Below are 21,972 nucleotides of genomic sequence, written 5' to 3' on the forward strand. Positions count from 1 at the left end.
ATGGCATTTTACTTTTTTTTTTTTATTATTTTCAAAATGGTTTTCCATAAGGTTATAGGGTGTGGTCATGATCCTCATGATCATCATGACCCTCCACATCAGCGCCCTGTCACCTACTTCTAATCCATCATCCAAAACCACTACCATAAGGATGTGGTCATGACTCAAACTACTATTATCTTACTTTAATTTATTTTTGTGAAAAGGAAAGAAAATATTAAATATGGAAAGTAGGCTCATGGTTTCCATGGTTTAATCCATGGGAATCATGGTGGATGAGACAAGAGGGTGGTGTAGCAATCCATTAATGGTCCTACGTGGCGATTAATGACCCAACCATGCCCCTCACACCCTATAGCCTAAGTGTTTGTGGGTGCTCTTGATTGTTTATTACGGATTTCAATCTACAGTTTTCAGACTTTTGTCCAAGTGTTTGTTTTTCCGTATTCGGATCCAAAATATTTGAAATCTTTCCATCATCATACGACTCCTTAACTCCATCAATTTTTCCGTTAAATGAGGGACATTTCCGTCTTTTTATATATTTTTATTAAAATAAAAAAAACACTACAAGAAATAAAGATCAACTTCTGTTGACTTTCTCCCCACTCAAACCCTTTAATCATCACAAAAAAATGTCTGAAAAGACGAAAACACCCATGACTTAACGTTAAAAAATATGGAGTTAACAAGTCGGATAAAAATGATAAGGTTTCAAACCTTTTAGATCCAGATACGGAAAAACAAACCTTTGAACGAAAGTCGCAAAAGTAGTTTTACATCATGGACGAAAATGACATTTTACTCGTAAAAAGTCATAAACCCACTATCAATGTATTAAAAATCAGAAAACTACACCAAGATAAGTTCAAATTAAAAAAAAAAAAACATAAACCAACCTTTTTTACATAATGCATTAGTTAAAACTTAAAAAGTATCATTTTTATAGATCCTTTGATTTAATAAAAGAATTGTAACATCAATATGTGATTTTTATTTTGTTATATAAACACAAAACATCAAGATATCCTGTAAATACACTCCCACCACCCCCCTCCTCACACACAGTAACACCACACAAAAACACACAGTAATATTCTGTTTTCCATAAAAGATGTGCAGCATCACTGCTACTACAAGCAATGCTTCATATTTTGGATTCTGTACCCCTTGTTATATAAACCCAAAAACCTGTAAAAATCTTACCTTTTCCCTCAAACAACAAACAAAAGTTGTAGTCTTTGCGGCTAACAATAAGCTTAGAAATTGGGACCAAATGGAGCTTAAGTTTGATAAGTTAATTCATGAAAATCCCAAACTTACCCTTGCTAAGGTCCAATCCTCTATCTTCCCTTTATATAAAGATTGAATCTTTTTAACTGATTTGAGTGATTCTTGATACTAAAGATTGAATCTTGAATGTATGTATTGAATTTCTTGGTTTATTTGATTTAGGTATTGTTGAATTTGGTATTAGGGATTCTTGAGATTGAAGATAAAGATTGTATTTGTGAAAAGAAGAAAGCTTTTTGGCATTCTTGGTTGAAAATCTTGAAAAGATAATTAGGGTTGTGATTATGTGTTTGTGAAAAGAAAAAAGCTTTTTGGCATTCTTGATTGAATATCTTGAAAAGATAATTAGGGTTGTGATTATGTGGTTTGCATTTACGCCCCGCTTGCGGTATGCGCATATAATGTACGGCAAAAGTGAAAGTGCACTAATTTTAACGTTATTTTACTAATTTCGTGAAAATCACGTTAAAAGTTGAGGACGGTTAATCATGCATCATGTGCTGGCGTTGATAGCTGAAAGACAAAAGAGTACATGCACTAATCGGTCTTTGTCCCAATTGCTGAGTGTTATGTGCCTTATGTCCAAGGCTTGATGCAAAACTACTATCGAGCCGGGGGTCTCACTGGAAGCAGCCTCTCTATTCCTACGGGGTAGAGGTAAGGCCGTCTACATCTTACCCTCCTCAGACGCTACATTTGCTTTGCTATTGGTGGGATTTACTGAGTAGGATGATGATGATGATTCTGTGGTTTGCATTTGTGTTGTTTGATGTGGCTGATGCTGTTGAACCCTAAAAGCATAGGTTTTTGATGTTTTTAAACTGAATCTTGGAACGATAAAGAGTCGAAAGAACTTATCTTTAACTTTTCATTGTTTAGAAAAAAATATAGTAATCGAATTGCGGATTAAGTTACTCATTGTTAATAGCATTAGCATCAATGTTGATCCACAACATCCCTCCGTTTGTCATTCGTTGAGGTGTATTTTAGATTGACTAATGGTCAAACACTTTCGTTAAACTATGTCCGGTTAAGCATTGCATAGTTATAACTTTGTTGTAATTTCGATGGTTTTTTTGTCGCTTGCTTAGATAAAAGATGGAAAATCGAACACGGAACATGACAAAGGAAAGAGACCCAAAGAACCACTTGTTAAGGCTCCGAATGTTATTCTATGGAAGTCAACTACTTTCGACGACAGTGATGTTGGGTCAAAGATGTCATCAAGTTTGTCCCTAAAACCTAATATATCTCTGCAAATGGGTAAAGAAGATGACAAGGAACGGTTTAGTCATATGGTATTGGTGAGCAATCTTGAACCGCTTATAAAAAATAATGAAGTAGAGACTGCAGTTAATATTAAAGAAAGTACACGCCAAACCGAAAAATTCGATCAAGCGTATGGAGATCACAAACGTCCAAAAAATCTCGACTCGACTTCTGAAACTGGGAAAGTGGCTGCAACCGATCCTGACCAATTACGGAAAAGGAGGGATATAGTCGCTGAATCTGTTTCGGAACCATCTCCAGATGCTACTTTGCAAGGACGGCCTGAAAGGTACTTCAAACTGTTTTTTGTGACACCCCTAAATAGTGTTCAATACGACACAGTATAGTACATGTACATGTAATTTGTTTGTTTCTACAAGTTTTTATATTTCACTTGATTGCTTGAGATGGTGTCTCATGCTATGCAGTTAATGCGGTAAAATATCGGATATCGGTCAAGGACCGATTTTTGAAATATAGGCTATCTCGGTGAGATATCAGTGGGATATCGGTAATTTTAATATAATGCAAAATTTATATATATAGCAATTTAACACCAAGAATTCAGTGATATATCGGTCATATCTGGTCAAATATCGGTGATATATCGGTTATATCGGTCAAATATCGGTGATATATCGGTTATATCGGTCAATATCGCCGATAATATCGGTACCGATATTATGACCGATATTTGACACCGATATTTTACTAAGGGACCGATATGACCGATATAACCGATATATCACCGATATTAACTGCATAGGTCTCATGCAGCATGAAGCATGCATGCAATATCAAGTTGCAACTCAATTATCTCAATTTGTACGCCTTTATTATTCTTTTAATAGACATTTATACCTTTGATATGTAATAGGTCGTTAGGCCAGCCTGTGAAAGAGATGTTTGGCATCGGGGGAAGGAATACTAAGGTTGAGAGTCTAATACCATATTTCGCTACAAGTGAAAACTTGCTTCCCGGAATGTTCATGAAGGTATTCTTCTCAATCCGACCCGTTTTGGCCCGTTACGCAACCTGTTATGTTTCCACCTAACTCGAAGTTATGCAATCATAGGATGATGAAGAAACGGACTGGAAACGGGCTCAAGATATGATTAAGACTACCGGAAGAGGAGAAGTAGAATTGATAAGCTGTAGCACCCAAGGATTTGTAGTAAGTGTTCATAAAACCGAATCTGCTGACCTGGCAACCTTAAACAAGTGGGATCATGATTTTGGTTTTTATGTTTTCTTCATTTTACGTTTGGCCCTTTGTTTACAGGTTTCTTTTGGCTGTTTGATAGGATTTTTGCCGTATCGGCATCTTGCTACTAAGTGGAAGTTTTTAGCTTTTGAATCTTGGTTGAGGGCGAAAGGCTTCGATCCTGCTACATACAAGAAAAGTTTAGGCGTTGTCGGAAACTTTGATGCTACAAGCATAGATCCTGAAAAGATCGAGGGGGAAATATCGCCGCATATGAAACTTGAGGATCTTTTTGCAACTTATAACCAAGAGAAACTTGCATATTTGTCAACCTTTGTCGGTCAGGTATGAGCAAATCTTTATTTTTTTGGTAACCGCGAGATTCCGTTAACGGAAAACTCATGGAATTAGGGGTGCAAACGAGCCGAGCGGCTCGCGAGCTACTCGAGATTGGCTCGGTAGAAAGCTCGAACAAGCCGAGCCTTATCGAGCTCGAGCCCGAGCCCGAGCCCGAGCTTGAATTTAGGATCGATTAGATATCGAGCCCGAGCTCGAGCCTTGTATGTGTAGCTCGTTTAGGCTCGACGTGCCTTATCGAGCTTAGTATACTTTAGGGTTTAAACTATGTATTACTTTTTGAATGATCTAGATGTTCTTTTTTAATTGAGTTCTCAAACTATTGAATAGAGCTCGAGCTGAGCCTTGGCTCATTAACAACCAAAACGAGCTCGAGTCAAGCTTTAGCTTGTTTTAACTCACGCCATAGATGCTTAGATCGAACTTTCGAGCCGAGCTCGAGTTTTAAGTTTCACTAACGAGCTGAGCTCGAGCCCAAAATCCAAGGCTCGAATCGAGCCGAGCTCGAGCTCGAGCTTCAGAAAGTTGTAACGAGCCTAGCTCGATTAAGGTAAGGCTCGGGCTCGGCTCGGCTCGTTTGCACCCCTACATGGAATCGACAATCGAGGGCATAGTAGTAATAATACTAACACAAAGATACTGACCTCTGCAGAAAATCAAAGTGAATGTGATTTTGGCCGACAGAGAATCTAGGAAGCTAATATTTTCGGTGAAGCCGAAAGAGCAGGAAGAGTCGATCCAGCGAAAGAGAAACCTCATGGTGAAATTTTCGACAGTAATTTTTCCAATATTTTCACAGGGCGTTATGTTGAGTTTTACCTCTTATTATATACTTTTGCAGGCTAAGCTTAAAGTTGGATGTTTAGTGACGTGTTGCATAACAAAGATTTCATATTTTGGAATTTTTGTTGAGGCAAGTAACAATTATATTTCTTTTTTGAGTTAAATGCCTTTTTAGTCCCTGTGGTTTGGGTCATTTTGCCAGTTTAGTCCAAAGGTTTCATTTTTAACCTGTGGGTCCAAAAAGGTTTCACAGTTGCCATTTTAGTCCACTTGGGTTAACTTCATCCATTTTTTCTGTTAACGAGAAGGCCAATTCGGTCATTTTATATGGCTGAATTGCCCTTTTAGTTAACAGAATTACATACAAAATGACCGAATTGGCCTTCTCGTTAACAAAAAAAATGGATGAAGTTAACCAAGTGGACTAAAATGGCAACTGTGAAACCTTTTTGGACCCACAGGTTAAAAATGAAACCTTTGGACTAAACTGGCAAAATGGCCCAAACCACAGGGACCAAAATGGCATTTAACTCTTCTTTTTTTAAAAGAACCTGTTTTTGAGTCATGAGCTCAATAATACAGATCGAAGGAGTGCCTGCGTTGATACACCAGACGGAAGTTTCATGGGATGCCACTTCGAACCCCGCATCGTCTTTCAAAATTGGACAGGTAAACCGTAAACTTTCCAAAAATAGAATGGCTGCAGTTTTTATGAGACGAAACCAATTCATACGTTCTTTTTATTCACAAATGTATGCAAAACAATGAGAATCATTGGTTTACAGGTCGTAGAAGCAAAAGTTCATCAGTTAGATTTCTCACTTGAACGTATATACTTATCTTTGAAAGAAATAACGGTAATTTATCTTCAAGCTTCTTCAATAATTTCAAGCTTTTATGCAGACGGTTCTTATTATTGGTGAGAGTAAATTACGTTTTTGGCCCCTGTGGTTATATCACTTTTACTATGTTAGCCCAAAATAAGAATTTTTAACATATCTACCCCCATGGTTTCTATAACTAACCATTTTGGCCCCCAAGTCTAGAGATCATGGGGGCCAAAATGGTTAGTTATGGAGACCATGGGGGTTAAAATGGTTAGAATTAGGGCCAAAATGGTTAGTTATAGAGACCATGAGGGCAGATATGTTAAAAATTCTTATTTTGGGCTAATATAGTAAAAGTGATATAACCACAGGGGCCAAAAACGTAATTTACTCTATTGGTGATTATAGTGTAATGGTTATCTTGTGGCAGCCAGATCCGTTGACCGAGTCTTTCGAAGCTGTTATTGGTCATAATGCTGTCTTGGATGGTACAATAGACGCAGATCAACCGGAAAATGAGGTTATTTCAGTCATTTCAACTAGAAATCTTATGCATTTAAGTTCTTATGGAAACAATTGTTCATCAACATAATTGTATATAAATTGGACAGTGGGCCGATCTTGATTCGCTTATCAAAGGACTGCAGAGCTATGAGGGTATCGAGTTAGTAACAAAAGGGCGTTTTTTCTTGAGCCCGGGTTTGACTTTGACCCCAGCATTTCAGGTTATATTTTTTAAGAAAAAACGCTTTGCGTGTTTATTTTTAATTTTTATCGCTTTTAGTTGGGTATTCAATAAAGTTATTGGGCAGGTATATATGGTATCCTTGTTCAAGAATCAGTACAAATTGCTTGTTCGAGCCGGAAATAAAGTACAAGAGGTATATTTTGACTTTTAAATGTCAAACTTGCATCTTAATATAAATATAGAGCACTGCATTTGAATGTTAGGGACCCGCAATATCAAATCAAATGAACTTATGAGCTATTTGTTTGTTACAACTAGGCCTCTAAACGAACCGAACGTTCATGAACTTGTTCGGCGGGAAGTTCGTTAATGTTCGTTTATATAATAAACGAACAAACATAACAATTTTTTTTGTTGATTAAACGAACGAACATGAACTCACGTGTTGTTCGTTCATTTATGTTGGTTTATTTACATTCTTTTATATTTGTTCGTGTAAATTTAAATAAATACATAGTTATATTTATATAAATATAAACATAAAAGACGCTTTCTAACTACTTACATAAATATAACTAATTGATAATTGGGCTTTCCAATGGAACTTAACGTAAATACATAGTTATATTTGTTTGTTTGTTTATGTTCATTTACGTTCGTGAACTGTTCGTTTAGGTTTTAAACGAACGAATATAAACGAACACGAACATACCCATTTTCTTAATGAAAGAACATGAACAAAAAAATGTATACAATTATATCTTCGTGTTCGGTTAAAGTTAAATGAACGAACATGAACATGCCTATGTTCGTGTTCATTCGTTTCGTTTACAGGCCTACTTACAGCTCGCCTTCAGATGTTGTCAAATGTTGAGAAATCAAATTTGTTGTAAATGACATATGGTCATGTTTTGCGCAGGTGATGGTGCAGACTTGGCTAGATACAGAGGAGATGAAGCATGCGATTTTGTTGTGCTACAAGAGAATTGAGTAAATGCGTATTTTATATAGTCAACTAGTTCTTGTACAGTTGGTTTGATCATGGTCTTCAGGCTATAAGGGGTGTGCATAAAACCGAATCCTTTTTGAGTAACGAGTCAACACAGGGAACCATTTTTGTAACCTGGACTGAAGTAGCGTTGTAAATTTGTAAACTCGGGTATACCTGTAAAGTGTGTAATTATTGAATCTTGATGCTTGTTTGTCAAAAGTCTATAAGGGGTGTGCATAAAACCGAATTAACCGACAAGACCGAATAAAAAAAACCGAACCAAATCAAAAACCGGTGGATGGGTTTATTGTTTTTTGAAAATCAAAGTAGCGCGTCGGTTATGGTTATCAATGTTTCCATAACCGAACTAAACCAACATGTACTAAAATCTTTTTCGAATGTTGGATTTTTCACCATTTTTTCAGTATTTCATGTTTTTGTTTGAATATATGGGTTATATCATAGCGTTTTTGGTTAAGCATTTGTTTGAATTTAATTATTAATTATATCATATCGTTTTGTTTGACTATTCGGTAATAATCGGTATTTATATTATAGATTATATGTATTTTTCAATGCTAGGCAATATACTCGTATATAGAAATGTATTTTTCACGGTTAACCTCTCATAACCGACCCATTTTAACCCGGATTAACCGAAACCGCCATAACCAATCGGTTATGGTTATCCATTAACCAACATCTCGATTATGTTTATGATTTTAGGCCAAAATCAACCCAAACCGACTCATGCACATTCCTAAAAGTCTAAAAGGGGAGAGGGGTGGGGTGGGGCCCACTTTCTTTTATTATTATATAATTAATTAAATATACAATTAATAACATTTTTTATTAGTAAGGGTATTTTAGTCATTTGGCACCAATCTAACACCAAAAACTAACCCCCATCCGCGTCAGGAACTATCCGGGAACAAAAATTGAAAAGTTGGGGTATAGAGGTAATTTTAGAAAGTTAGGGACTAATGGTGAAAAAAGGCCAAACCACAGGGACTATCCGAGCATTTAACTCAATAAACTACTAATCTGTTTCTTAAGTACTTGGTGCAAGTATCTCATGGACGATATATTGTAAGAACTTGTTACCAGAAAACTCATGGGATCCTGGGATCCCACCGGTACCCTGCTAACTAACGACTCGGATAATGTAAAACGCAGCTTGCGAAAGGGTATCTGAAAAGGAATGGAATTCAAACCTGTAATTTTTGGTAGAAAGGCCCAAGCACTTACCAATGCACAACCCCCATGAAAGTTTAGTATAACAAATAATGGTTCTGGTCACAATGTTGCAGGTTTGAGGTAAGATCAGTTTGGATCGTTTGACCCGCTAAGGATAAACCACAATCCAATTAAACTCAGATAACAACTAAATAGTTCAAAAACATTAATTATTCAATGATTCCCATAGTACGCCAAGATCCACATTACCACCCGAAAGCACAATCCCAATGTTACGAGAATCCTTCCAAGCAGGATTTCGCTTAAACTTATCCGAAAGGACTGCAGCAAGGCCTATAGCACCGCTAGGTTCGATAGCAACCTTAAGCACCTCATAACAATATCTCATAGCTTCAACGATCTCTTTATCGTCCACGGTTATAATATCGTCAACAAGGTCCCGTACAACGGGCCTGCACAAACAAAAATCATCGCTTAACGACAAAAAGTTCACACTCAAATGTTGAACATGAAGTCTAACTCGAACTATAATCCAGATACAACAATCAAGTAAATTAAGGAGTAACATGCCATTTCGTCCTTGAGGTTTGGCCAGTTTTGCGACTTTCATCCAAAGGTTTGTTTTTTTCGCATCTGGATCCAAAAGGTTGGAAATCTTGCCATTTTCATCCGGCTCATTAACTCCATCCATTTTCTTTTTCCATTAAGTCAGGGGTATTTTCGCCTTTTTTGTTAACTTAAAGGGCAATTCTGTCCTTTTCACTTTATGTACAAGCATTTAGCATGATGTGCAAGTATTCAATAAAGACGAAAATACCCTTGACTTGATGGAGAAAAATGGATGGAGTTAACGAGGCGGATGAACATGGCAAGATTTCAAACCTTTTGGATCCAAATGCGAATAAACAAACCTTTGGATGAAAGTCGCAAAACTGGCAAAACCTCAGGGACGAAAATGGCATTTTACTCTAAATTAAGCTAAAAAGATAATAATACCAAGTAAGATCTCCAAGGGAAGCTCGAAGCCCATCGGCAATGGTGTCGGTTTGCGGCAACATTATGATTCTACCCGATGCTTTCGATTGTGCGGCATCATCCGCGCCTTTTGGCTCAGCAGCGAGGACCCGTATGGCAGGATTCATCGATTTGGCTCCAATCGTGATGCCAGATATCAAACCACCACCTACATGTTTCTAATTCACATGAAAAAAGGAAACTAACCAAACAAGTAAACGGTAAAAGATCCGTAGATGAGAGCGGATTATACAAACCACTTATTGGAACTATTAGAGTGTCGAGTTGTGGGACCTGATCAAGAAATTCGAGTGACAATGTACCCTGACCACTGTAGAAAAATGTTGGTAAAAAGTTAAATCCAAAGGTTCATTAGTTCATAGGTTCAATAACTTAAAGATTAAATGAAGGGTAAATTACTTTTTGAGTCCCTGTGTTTTAGTGGTTTTAACTAGTTGAGTCCAAAACCAAAAAGTTTAACGACCTGAGTCCCTATAAGCATTTTCTTTAACCATTTGAGTCCTTTTGAGTCCAAATTTTAACCTTTTGAGTCCAATTTTTTGGACTCAAATCATTATAAAATTAACAAAATTGGACTCAAAACGTTATAAAATAAATGGCTAGGGACTCAGGACGTTAAACTTTTTGATTTTGGACTCAAGTGGTTAAAATCACTAAAACACAGGGACTCAAAAAGTAATTTACTCTTAAATGAATTATAAATACCTTATGATACGACTATCGTTATACGGATGAACAAGAACGGCCCCAGTCTCGTGTAATACTTTATTTGCCGTTTCTTCTCTAGATTGCATAGTAGCTTCACTCCATATGATTTGACCTCCGTAACGTTTCACATTCTCAACTTTACATTTTGGAGCGTTTTTCGGTATAACTATATACGCAGGAATTCCTCGAAGTTTTGCAGCCAAAGCTAGTGCTGCAGCATGATTGCCGCTAAATTTACAAAAATTTAAAAAAAAAGGAATTAACTTTCAAAATCTCAATCTTATGCTTTAATGAGTGATTTTGGACCATAATACCTGCTGTGAGTTACAACGCCTTTGGCTGCTTGTTCTTCATCGAGAGAAAAAATAGCGTTCGATGCACCTCGGAATTTAAACGCTCCACTGATAACCATCAAAGAAAAAGCAACTTGGCAAAAACATGTTAATATCCATTGTAATGAGCAAAAATATAGGTAGCTATAATTTGTCAGAATCATTTAAAGTGTATGCTACTTCAAATGTTTCATCATCCAAATTTGCTTTCGATAACAAAAATTCTTTACTGTAAGACCGTTTGACCGACGATTTTTGACTGTTGACTGACGAATTTGACCCTCCAGACTCAGACTTTGACTCATCCTCATCAGTATCCAACACCTGATCGACCACCTTTTTGATTAACTCAGACTCATGATCAGTGTCAGACGAGGTGAACGTAACATCAATGTTTTCTGGTAATTCATCAGTTGTGTCGGTTTTTAGCTTTATATTGACTGCTTTTTCAAGTTGCTCCTCGTTTGGTTTTCTAGGTGAATATCCTTCCCAAATTGGAGGCGGACACTTGATTTACCTTTTGAATGGGTCCATATGGGTCATTCTATACCGCTAACGGGTCAAACAACAAAAATCCAGTTAGAAGCAAAAAAATCAGATTTTTATTGAACTCATATAACTTTTGCAATCATTTTATTTGAACACATTGTTTTTTTATTATAGTTTGAAACTTTTTCGACAAATAGTTTCATAAAAAGTTACCGTTTTGACGAATTACCCAACCTGGTCATTTTGCGACCTCTTGATAAAGAAAGCAGAGAACACATTTCTTACCCCTTTTGAAAGCATTCACACTTGAAAAATAAAGATTTTCCAGCAATGGAGTTTAGCGTTTCCGAAGATAAGACAGGAGTTACATGAACATAGGGCTTGATTAAAGCATGCGCTTTCGTTATCGAGTCGATATCAGAGGCATATTTCTTATCCTCCATGGTTCTTTGTTTTTAATTGGGAGCAGATCAAACTTAAGTTACTGAAACTATAAAAACATTATGTTAGAAGTGTAAAGATCAAATACAAATAGGTCTTAACATACAAAATGCCCTTAACGTAAAAAAAGGAAGCTTTTTTTTTTTTTGATTTTTTTCCCTACTCGTTAAGAATGATGTTTAATTGCAAAATGTAAAAAAAAAAATCGTGATTTTACAGTAGTAGGGTAATTATAATTAGGCAAATTGGATTTAAATAATCCCAACTTGCTCAATTTGGCCGATAATAATCCCAACTCAGTTATTGGTCGATAATAATCCGAACTGATCCACTTTTGGCCGATAATAGTCCGCCGTTAAAAATAGCTTAACGGAGTTAAGCTTTTTTCCGAATTACAAACCGATGTTTTATGGATTTTGATCAGAACGAGGATACGATTCGATTTATGTAAAACTTACCTCGAAACGGTGCTTCAAACGACTTGATTTTTGTTAATTGGAAGTTTAAACACCCGAATTGAAGCACCGTTTTCGTCGTTTGGGGCAGTATTTCGAGGTAAATTTTATATCAATCAACTCGTATCCTCGTTCTGATCAAAATCTATAAAACATCGGTTTATAATTCGGAAAAAAGCTTAACTCCGTTAAGCAATTCTAACGGCGGACTATTATCGGCCAAAAGTGGACCGGTTTGGATTATTATTGGCCAATAACTGAGTTGGGATTATTAGGATTATTTAAATCCAATTTGCCTTATAATTACTCTACAAAATTACATAATTACTCTACTTGTGTAAAATCACAATTTTTTATTTTTCTTTTTTTGGATTTTGGGACTAAAATAAGTGCTTAATAGGATGGAGAAAAATTCAAAAAAAAAAAAAAAAAAAAAAAACCTCTCTTCACTTGTGACGTCAAGGGTATTAACCCTATGTTAGAAACTAACATAATCACATAACCAACAAAACAGTAACCCTAAACACTTAAATTCCACAAAGACATAATCAGGCTCAAAATCCAGCATGAATAAACAAATATAATCAGTTTAAAACTAGTAATCATCATTAATACAATAAAGAAGTCCATATCTAACCCTTTAAACATCATTTCAAAAGATAGATAGCAACAATGGCAGAAATGAATTTGGGAATTAGAAGGGTTAAGTATGTAAAATCAATATAGGGTTTTGTTGAAAGAATCATGAGACCCAACCCAAGATACATATGATCAAATCACAATACAGACAACTGAGATAACAATAAGTAAACAGTTATAGTAAAGAAAATCAAGATGACAAACAGGAAGGTTTTTTTGGTAAAAGGTTACCTGTGGAGTGTAGATAGAGAGAGATACACAAGATGCCAACAATGGATCGAGCATCTTATTGGTTTTATTCATTTTCATGGTTTTCTATGGATGTAAATCGAGTAGGAGTGCTAGTATATTTATCGGTTTTCGATCGATGTAAAATACGTGTTAATTTTATTGGTTTTCGATCGATGTAAAATACGTGTTAATTTTGAGTAGGTTGACGTATCTCTTTCAACTGTTCTGAACGTGGGTATGCTTTGAACCAAACTAATACCGATTAAAAGCTCACAGAGTAAGGATAAATATACCGGTTAAAACTAAAAGGTTAACAACACCTAATTAAAATATGGCTTAAAAGTGTATTGGTAAATCATTTTAACCTTTTATTTGATTATAACTAGTGTGATTTACACGCGCTATGTAACGAGATTTTCGTATCAATTCGGTTCATTATACTTCCAGCCCACGCTATAGCAACGGAATTAAAAACAAAAAATATAAAGTCATGATATGTCCAAAAGGAGACCGACACGTGTTTTACATCGATTGAAAACCCATGGTAAAATATTAACTAGAGTAGTATTATTTATGATAATACACAATTAACATTTATAAGAGCTGTCGATTGTTCTACTTGTTAGTAACTGGAGTTGTTTTTTTGGTGAAAAAGTTCTACTTTTTGTACTAGCACTTTTTTTTTATTAAGTGTAAGGGGCTGTTTGTTTACCTCTTAATGAGCCTCTTAATGGTTCAGACCTCTTACTGGTTCAGCACTTAGTGGTTCAGACTGTTTGTTTCACGAGCAGATGTCTGAATGATTAAGATTTATAAAGAGTGTAAATGGTTAAGACCTCTAATCTGAATTGGTCAGACATTTGTCTCTGAATGGTTAAGCATTATACAGGCTCTTAATGGTTCAGACCTCTTACTGGTTCAACACATAATGGTTCAGACCTCTTACTCTTACTGGTTCAACACTTAAGCATTCAGATGTTGCCAAACAACCCCTACCATTATATATCAAAACTAACCATAAGTAGGTAATGATGAAAAAAATTATAAATTGATTAAAAACTGTAAAGTGTAAAATATATAAATACCAAGTTGTGTATCAAATGATAGTAAAAAAATTTGTAATGGTGATTAAAAGTTAAAAAAAGTCCCTTTATTCATTCTTGCGACACCCACGCACTCCTCGAATCCATCATTTAAAACCCCATCAGTAGCCAATCACGCTATGTCGTTTCACCTCCTTGAATCACGGGTTTGTAAGATCAAATTGGTTGAGACGGAATTTCAGTCCATCACTTGAACCCCTTCCAATTAAATATAAAAAAAAAAACAAAACCAAACTCACTAATCACATCCCAATAACATCTTGCTTTTTTAAAATATTCCCCCATCTAGCCCGTGACGGTGAACCCACCAATCTATCACTTAGTTGTGAGCAAACCACATGGGGCACTGTTTCACTTGAACTCAACAAACTCAAACCCCTACCACGAAGTCCCTCGGGGCCTCTTTGACATGAACTTGTTCGACCTTGTTTAATATATCTAAGGAAAACAAATGGGTTAACTAGACATAAACTCATTTAACCATTTTAATTTGATCCTTTTTTAGCCCGTTAGTCAAACCAAGCCATCCGTTTTATGTTTGTAAAATCTACTCAACCTTAATAGTAAACTGTTTTCCAACAATTCGAGTGATTAAATAATCCCCTTAAAAGTAGTTAAAGGAGTAACCATTAAAAAAATAGCTACTTAAAAACATAAACAATTAGTTGGATTATAAAAGTGTTTTAAAGGTAATTTGGTAAATTAAATATAAGAAAAAATAAATAAAGGCCAGTTCGGTTAAAAGAATACAAACAATGTTGTTAAGACCCGATTTAAACCGTATCAAATACGTAACTTGACCCTTCTAGTTAAATCACATCTACTTAACCTTTAACATTATGCAACAAAAGTATCCCCAAAGCTACACAAGTATTGGTTATGGAAATAATATTATTTATTTTAATCTTTATCTATTTATGATATAAACTAGGTTAAAACCCCATTTATTACATGGGTTGTATAAATATAATTTTATATAATAAATAATAAAAATATATATTTTTAAATAAACTCCTATATTTCACGTGTTGAATAAAATAAATTGTCATATGTTAGTACAAACAATCATCAAGATTTATCTTTTAAAAATGAACATTGATTTACTATTTACTTATTATGTTAATACAAAGAGTTAATTACACAAATGGGTCTTGTGGTTTATACCTAGTTTCGCCTTTATGTACTAACTTTTTTTATTAACGGGTTTAGTTTTATGGTTTCAATTTTGTAACACCTTTGAGTACTAACACCAAAATTATCAACATAATGACTAAAATGCCCTTTCATTCTTTTTAATTTTATCAATTTAACACCTTTGGTTACTAACACCTAATTTCATTTAAGTTTAAATCAATTTTACAAAAAATCTATTTTTTTATTTTCATTTTTTATTTTTATTTTTTATTAGGTGTTAGTACCAAATGTGTTACGTTGATAAAATTTAAAAGAATGAAAAGGTATCTTAGTCATTATATTGATAATTTTTGTGTTAGTACTCAAAGGTGTTACAAAATTGAAACCATAAAACCTAAACCTTTTAAAAAAGTTAGTACCTAAAAGCGAAAATAGGTATAAACCACAAGACCCATTTGTGTAATTAACTCTAATACAAAAAATCATCAATATTTATCTTTTAAAAATGAACATTGATGTACTATTTACTTATTATAGATTTATCTTTTAAAAATGAACTTTAATATATTATTTACTTATTATAACATTTTGCTTTGTTAAACATGTATTCTTAAATAATTTTTTGTTTAAAGTTATTATTATTACTTAATATTATATATTATCAATTTATAACATTGTTATGTTTATAGTTGTTGTAAGCTATGCATTAAGGGTTTTGCATGTTATTTTTTATTGTAGGTTTTTATGTTTTGTTTGTACTTTGTCATAAGGCTTAGGATTTATACATGTATAATTGTACATGTCATATAAGGTTTTGTGTTGTGTGATTGGGTAAACTGGGTGGTGATCCTGTTCGGTATCGATACATAAAGGTAAAAACTGGCCCTAGTCTGTACAGAAAACGCCAAAAGTCGGTACCGAGTTGATATTGAAAATCTTTTAGTTCGGGAAATTCGGTGCTGCTACCCGGTACCATTTGCTCATCCCTGATCACGGGTACTGTACAGACAATGGTATTGTACAACGTTTTTTTTTTGTTGATTTTCTTCAACTTTTAGTGATTTCTTTTTTTTTTTAGTTTTAGGGTAGGGATGAGCTCTGTAACACCTCGAATTTTTGTGTCCAATGATGTGTTAAAACGTGTCATTTGATTACACGTGGCATCTATAATAAATAAAGGACTAATTTTGACAAACCTTGAAAGTATATATAAATTCGAGGGTTATAAATGTCAACAAGGGTAAATATACTGTATAGTATCCCTAAATAATGCTTAAACCTTCAAACGAATAAATTATAGATCGTACAAAAATAAAACGCGGAAGAAAGTGAGAGATTACAAACTACAGGGGTTAACTGTGTCAACATGTTTAATAATACCTCTGAGTGACCCTTTAACGTTCCAAAAACTTTGTAACGGTATTATACCCTCACTAAAATAATATATATGAATTTCGCAAAGTTTCGATATGAAACGAGAAAGTTACGATCGAATTCGTAGAAGAAGGGTGAAAAGCGTCAACAGTGAAAGTTAAGGCTTTCCAATATAATTAATAAATAAACCGGGGACTTAATAATGCGGGTAATTAACACGAGGCCCCTATCGGTAAATAACCGAGGGCCAAACCGCAAAGTTACCCCTTCAAAACCGAAAGGTCAGGCGAATCATTACGAAAGATTTCGTTATTAATGGCCAGATTCTGTAATAATTACAAAAAGATTTAAAAATTCAGAAAATATAACCTTAGGCGACCCGCGTAAGGTTTCAACATAAGTTGAGGCGGGCCGCGAGCCTCCTCTATTTCGCGTCTGATTTTTGAACTTTAGGCGACCCGCGTTAAAATGGCATGGAACTCCCATGCGGGCCGCGTAAAGTGCCCAGATGCAGAAAAATTGTGTTTTCTTGACTTTTGGAGCTTGTGAACGATCATGCACATAATTATGGGGCATGGGCACCCTATGCTCAACCCATAACACTTAGGGGACACCTACCATCACCTCTGGTCTGATAGTAGTGCTTGCAATGATCAATATGGCTTGGCATTTGGCTATAAATAGCCATGTTGTAGTTACAACATTCACACAACTCAAACAACTTCCATCTGATCATTCTAAGTGCTCCCAAGTGTTCTTCTCTGCTCCATATTCAAGTCCTAACTTCTGTAAGTTGCCTTGATCATTCATACTTCAGTTTATGCTTAGTATTTAGCTAAAAACCAAACCGTCGTAAGTATGGTTTGACTTTAAAATAACTCAGTGATGGTTCAGTCTTATGACGAACCAAAAGTAGTTTTGAGTTGGTATTCATGTGGGTATTAAACCTCTAAAAGGGTTCCCCCTGATCACCACTCTAACTATGTCAAATATCGAGTCAAACGTGCGGTTAAAAAGTCAACAGAAAGCTATTTTGGCGATTTATGCATAATCTGTAAGATATATGTTATGGAACCTGTTTTGAAAATCATAAAACATGATAATAAGTATATAAACTTATTTGCGCTCGTTTGAATCGATCATTTACTATATAGAACCGGTTCGGAGCCGAAAGTCGCATAAGTTTGACTTTTGCCTTGACTTCAGTTCTGACCCGTTTTAGTGAGGTATAAATATACCTTAGGACTCTCTTAGGACCAGGTCACATGTTGGTATAAGCCTCTGTGGTCGGTTCATGAGTTATCCGAGTCTTTAGCGCATTTCCGTCATTCGCCTAAAAGTTGACCGTAACGGCCTTTTAAAATTAAAACGAGTATTTCGAACACGTGAACGGACCAAAACCTTGCTTATTAAATTATAAGCATGTCCCTGAAGTTTCACGTCAATCCGAGGCCTAGAATGAGAGTTATGCTAAAAGGCGCACTTTTAAGAAAGTTTTGTAATTAACGGCGCAATTAGCATAACGCCCATCTAACCCAAGTTTTCGTCACCAAAACTTTTACCCACTGTGGTAAAATAATATTTTGGGAATTTTAAAGATTTTTAATAATTTTTACCTTGCTCATAACCTGCGGTTATGGCTACGGTTCGGTAAATACCGAATATGCCCTTTTTGGCCAAAACGGGAGTTCTACAAGGTCTTTTGACCCGATTCCAGTTGCTACTGGTTTTAAATAATAAATAAAGTATTTTAAGCTTTATAAGCTGTTCGGGAAACTCAGATTTCCTGTAGAACTCGAAAATCCCTTTTAAAGTCTTTAAAATGACCGAAAAGCCCTTACAGGGCATAATATAAACTTAAACTCGTTACGGGCATTACGGAAGGTATCCTACTGATACCAAAATACTTTTAAGGCATATTGACTTAGGAAATAAGCGTACGACTCTTATGGTTAACCGTTTCGCCTATTTGCGCACACGGTACGGCTCATGGAACTAGTTTTCGTGCAATAGCCGATATGGGTCAAAGTATACTATTTGAACCCCAAAATCCAGAGTATGAACCATTGACCCATATAAAAACAAGTCTCTGAACTTGTTGGGTCCAAATCATACTCCATTCTCGGTTTTCGCCTTTCCGTGCGAATTAACCATATCTATATATCGGAATCAACCGGTTTAAGCTACGGCTAATACAAGGACCGTTAGGATTCTAAGAGGTTAATTAAAACCTTCGTTCCAGATTAGGAGCCCCAGTAAAAGCTATCGGTGACTTGATCTAAATTAAGGATTTATACTTGCAAAGGTAAATACTTTTGACTTATTTCCCCTATATGGGCTTGGGTTACGGTATATTAATACCGCTTGATTGAGCATTATATAATTCCGTCGCTTAGGTGGTTAATTGATTAAATATGATCGGCTCATTTAAACAGTTTTGTTGCTTATAAGCCTTTGGGGGGTTTAATGACCGTTGTCCCGGATATCCTTGGCATCATTTTACGAAATGGCCACGACCATCGACATCCCGGTGTAGGCGTACACCCGGTATAAAGTGTCGACATTAAAACTAAAAGACGTAGCCGTTGGTTTCTGTACTACGGTTTTACGCAAACGTGGTGTGTCTATAAATCTTTAACCCGGCACGACCCGGGCTACTGAACGCATAAAAAGAACATGTAAAACGTTCACAAGATCATTATGAATTTTCCCAAGTTATAAAGAGTTTGTGCCTTGTGCATTCAAATCAATTTTAATAAACATTTTCAAATGTGTCAGTTGAATGTATTTACCAGTGTAAACTGACGTATTTTCCCCAAAAAGATTAAGTGCAGGTACCTAAACGTAATTGGCTGGTATTAGCTCCCTAGCGTCGGGATAAGCCTCGCAAGCTTGATTGCAGTATCTAATGGAACAATACCTTACTTTTATTTTCGATCCACTGTGGATATTCAACTCTGTAATACATTGATATTATGATCAGAGGTTGAAATTTATATATTTATCTTATGCTTCCGCTGTGCATTATATAATTGTGTGGTTTGACTATATTGTTGCCAACATCGTCACGGTAATCCCCCACCGGGCCCACCGGTGAGACACGTGGAAATCGGGGTGTGACAGGTTGGTATCAGAGCCAACATTGAGTGAATTAAGCTGAGTCTGAGATACATAGGGCCTTTTGAGGTCATTGAACGAGTCGGATCAGTTGCCTATAAACTAAACTTGCCTGAAGAGCTCAATGGAATTCACAATGTGTTCCACATCTGCAATCTCAAAAAGTGCTTCGCCGACGAGTCGTTGGTGATTCCACACACAGATGTGCATATAGATGAGAGCTTAAAGTTTATAGAAAAACCCTTGTCGATTGAAGATCGACAGGTGAAGAAGCTTCGCAGAAAGCACGTACCGATTGTAAAGGTCAAATGGGATGCTCGTAGAGGTCCTGAATATACGTGGGAAGTCGAAGCTACAATGAAAGAAAAATACCCCTATTTATTTGAGTAAATCTCGGGTCGAGATTTATTTTAAGGGGGTGAGGATGTAACACCTCGAATTTTTGTGTCCAATGATGTGTTAAAACGTGTCATTTGATTACACGTGGCATCTATAATAAATAAAGGACTAATTTTGACAAACCTTGAAAGTATATATAAATTCGAGGGTTATAAATGTCAACAAGGGTAAATATACTGTATAGTATCCCTAAATAATGCTTAAACCTTCAAACGAATAAATTATAGATCGTACAAAAATAAAACGCGGAAGAAAGTGAGAGATTACAAACTACAGGGGTTAACTGTGTCAACATGTTTAATAATACCTCTGAGTGACCCTTTAACGTTCCAAAAACTTTGTAACGGTATTATACCCTCACTAAAATAATATATATGAATTTCGCAAAGTTTCGATATGAAACGAGAAAGTTACGATCGAATTCGTAGAAGAAGGGTGAAAAGCGTCAACAGTGAAAGTTAAGGCTTTCCAATATAATTAATAAATAAACCGGGGACTTAATAATGCGGGTAATTAACACGAGGCCCCTATCGGTAAATAACCGAGGGCCAAACCGCAAAGTTACCCCTTCAAAACCGAAAGGTCAGGCGAATCATTACGAAAGATTTCGTTATTAATGGCCAGATTCTGTAATAATTACAAAAAGATTTAAAAATTCAGAAAATATAACCTTAGGCGACCCGCGTAAGGTTTCAACATAAGTTGAGGCGGGCCGCGAGCCTCCTCTATTTCGCGTCTGATTTTTGAACTTTAGGCGACCCGCGTTAAAATGGCATGGAACTCCCATGCGGGCCGCGTAAAGTGCCCAGATGCAGAAAAATTGTGTTTTCTTGACTTTTGGAGCTTGTGAACGATCATGCACATAATTATGGGGCATGGGCACCCTATGCTCAACCCATAACACTTAGGGGACACCTACCATCACCTCTGGTCTGATAGTAGTGCTTGCAATGATCAATATGGCTTGGCATTTGGCTATAAATAGCCATGTTGTAGTTACAACATTCACACAACTCAAACAACTTCCATCTGATCATTCTAAGTGCTCCCAAGTGTTCTTCTCTGCTCCATATTCAAGTCCTAACTTCTGTAAGTTGCCTTGATCATTCATACTTCAGTTTATGCTTAGTATTTAGCTAAAAACCAAACCGTCGTAAGTATGGTTTGACTTTAAAATAACTCAGTGATGGTTCAGTCTTATGACGAACCAAAAGTAGTTTTGAGTTGGTATTCATGTGGGTATTAAACCTCTAAAAGGGTTCCCCCTGATCACCACTCTAACTATGTCAAATATCGAGTCAAACGTGCGGTTAAAAAGTCAACAGAAAGCTATTTTGGCGATTTATGCATAATCTGTAAGATATATGTTATGGAACCTGTTTTGAAAATCATAAAACATGATAATAAGTATATAAACTTATTTGCGCTCGTTTGAATCGATCATTTACTATATAGAACCGGTTCGGAGCCGAAAGTCGCATAAGTTTGACTTTTGCCTTGACTTCAGTTCTGACCCGTTTTAGTGAGGTATAAATATACCTTAGGACTCTCTTAGGACCAGGTCACATGTTGGTATAAGCCTCTGTGGTCGGTTCATGAGTTATCCGAGTCTTTAGCGCATTTCCGTCATTCGCCTAAAAGTTGACCGTAACGGCCTTTTAAAATTAAAACGAGTATTTCGAACACGTGAACGGACCAAAACCTTGCTTATTAAATTATAAGCATGTCCCTGAAGTTTCACGTCAATCCGAGGCCTAGAATGAGAGTTATGCTAAAAGGCGCACTTTTAAGAAAGTTTTGTAATTAACGGCGCAATTAGCATAACGCCCATCTAACCCAAGTTTTCGTCACCAAAACTTTTACCCACTGTGGTAAAATAATATTTTGGGAATTTTAAAGATTTTT

The 21,972-nt window shown here is 35.8% G+C and overlaps 2 protein-coding genes across 6 annotated transcripts; one reads left to right on the plus strand and one right to left on the minus strand.

Moving 5' to 3' along the window:
* The first annotated feature begins 1,043 nt into the window (after window positions 1-1,043).
* LOC110864401 lies at window positions 1,044-7,616 on the plus strand. 2 transcript variants are annotated; one of them, XR_002549822.2, is made up of 13 exons: window positions 1,044-1,333; window positions 2,385-2,851; window positions 3,440-3,557; window positions 3,639-3,737; window positions 3,846-4,112; window positions 4,777-4,884; window positions 4,966-5,037; window positions 5,490-5,576; window positions 5,693-5,764; window positions 6,169-6,254; window positions 6,346-6,459; window positions 6,547-6,615; window positions 7,342-7,616. XR_002549822.2 is itself a non-coding variant. In XM_022113452.2 (13 exons), the coding sequence occupies exons 1-13, from the start codon at window positions 1,115-1,117 to the stop codon at window positions 7,414-7,416; spliced, it is 1,857 nt and encodes a 618-aa protein (XP_021969144.1). In that variant the 5' UTR covers window positions 1,044-1,114; the 3' UTR covers window positions 7,417-7,616. The 2 variants fall into 2 exon arrangements, 1 of the variants encoding a protein (XP_021969144.1); XM_022113452.2 differs by having other exon boundaries at window positions 6,165-6,254.
* Window positions 7,617-8,657: 1,041 nt separating this feature from the next.
* LOC110864402 (serine racemase) lies at window positions 8,658-13,056 on the minus strand. Of its 4 annotated transcripts, none has more exons than XM_022113453.2 (7): window positions 12,941-13,056; window positions 11,460-11,664; window positions 10,668-10,754; window positions 10,351-10,581; window positions 9,882-9,955; window positions 9,607-9,793; window positions 8,658-9,062 (listed from the first exon to the last, which is right to left on the minus strand). In XM_022113453.2, exons 2-7 carry the CDS (start codon window positions 11,615-11,617, stop codon window positions 8,816-8,818), a joined length of 984 nt encoding a protein of 327 aa, XP_021969145.1. In that variant the 5' UTR covers window positions 11,618-11,664; window positions 12,941-13,056; the 3' UTR covers window positions 8,658-8,815. The 4 variants fall into 4 exon arrangements, with proteins under 4 accessions (XP_021969145.1, XP_021969147.1, XP_035830210.1 ...); XM_022113455.1 differs by having other exon boundaries at window positions 11,460-11,658; window positions 12,941-13,030; XM_035974317.1 differs by lacking the exon at window positions 12,941-13,056 and adding an exon at window positions 12,708-12,864 and having other exon boundaries at window positions 11,460-11,658.
* Between the last annotated feature and the right edge of the window lie 8,916 nt (window positions 13,057-21,972).

The sequence above is a fragment of the Helianthus annuus genome, chromosome 6 (assembly GCF_002127325.2).
Source record: "Helianthus annuus cultivar XRQ/B chromosome 6, HanXRQr2.0-SUNRISE, whole genome shotgun sequence".
NCBI lineage: Eukaryota > Viridiplantae > Streptophyta > Magnoliopsida > Asterales > Asteraceae > Helianthus > Helianthus annuus.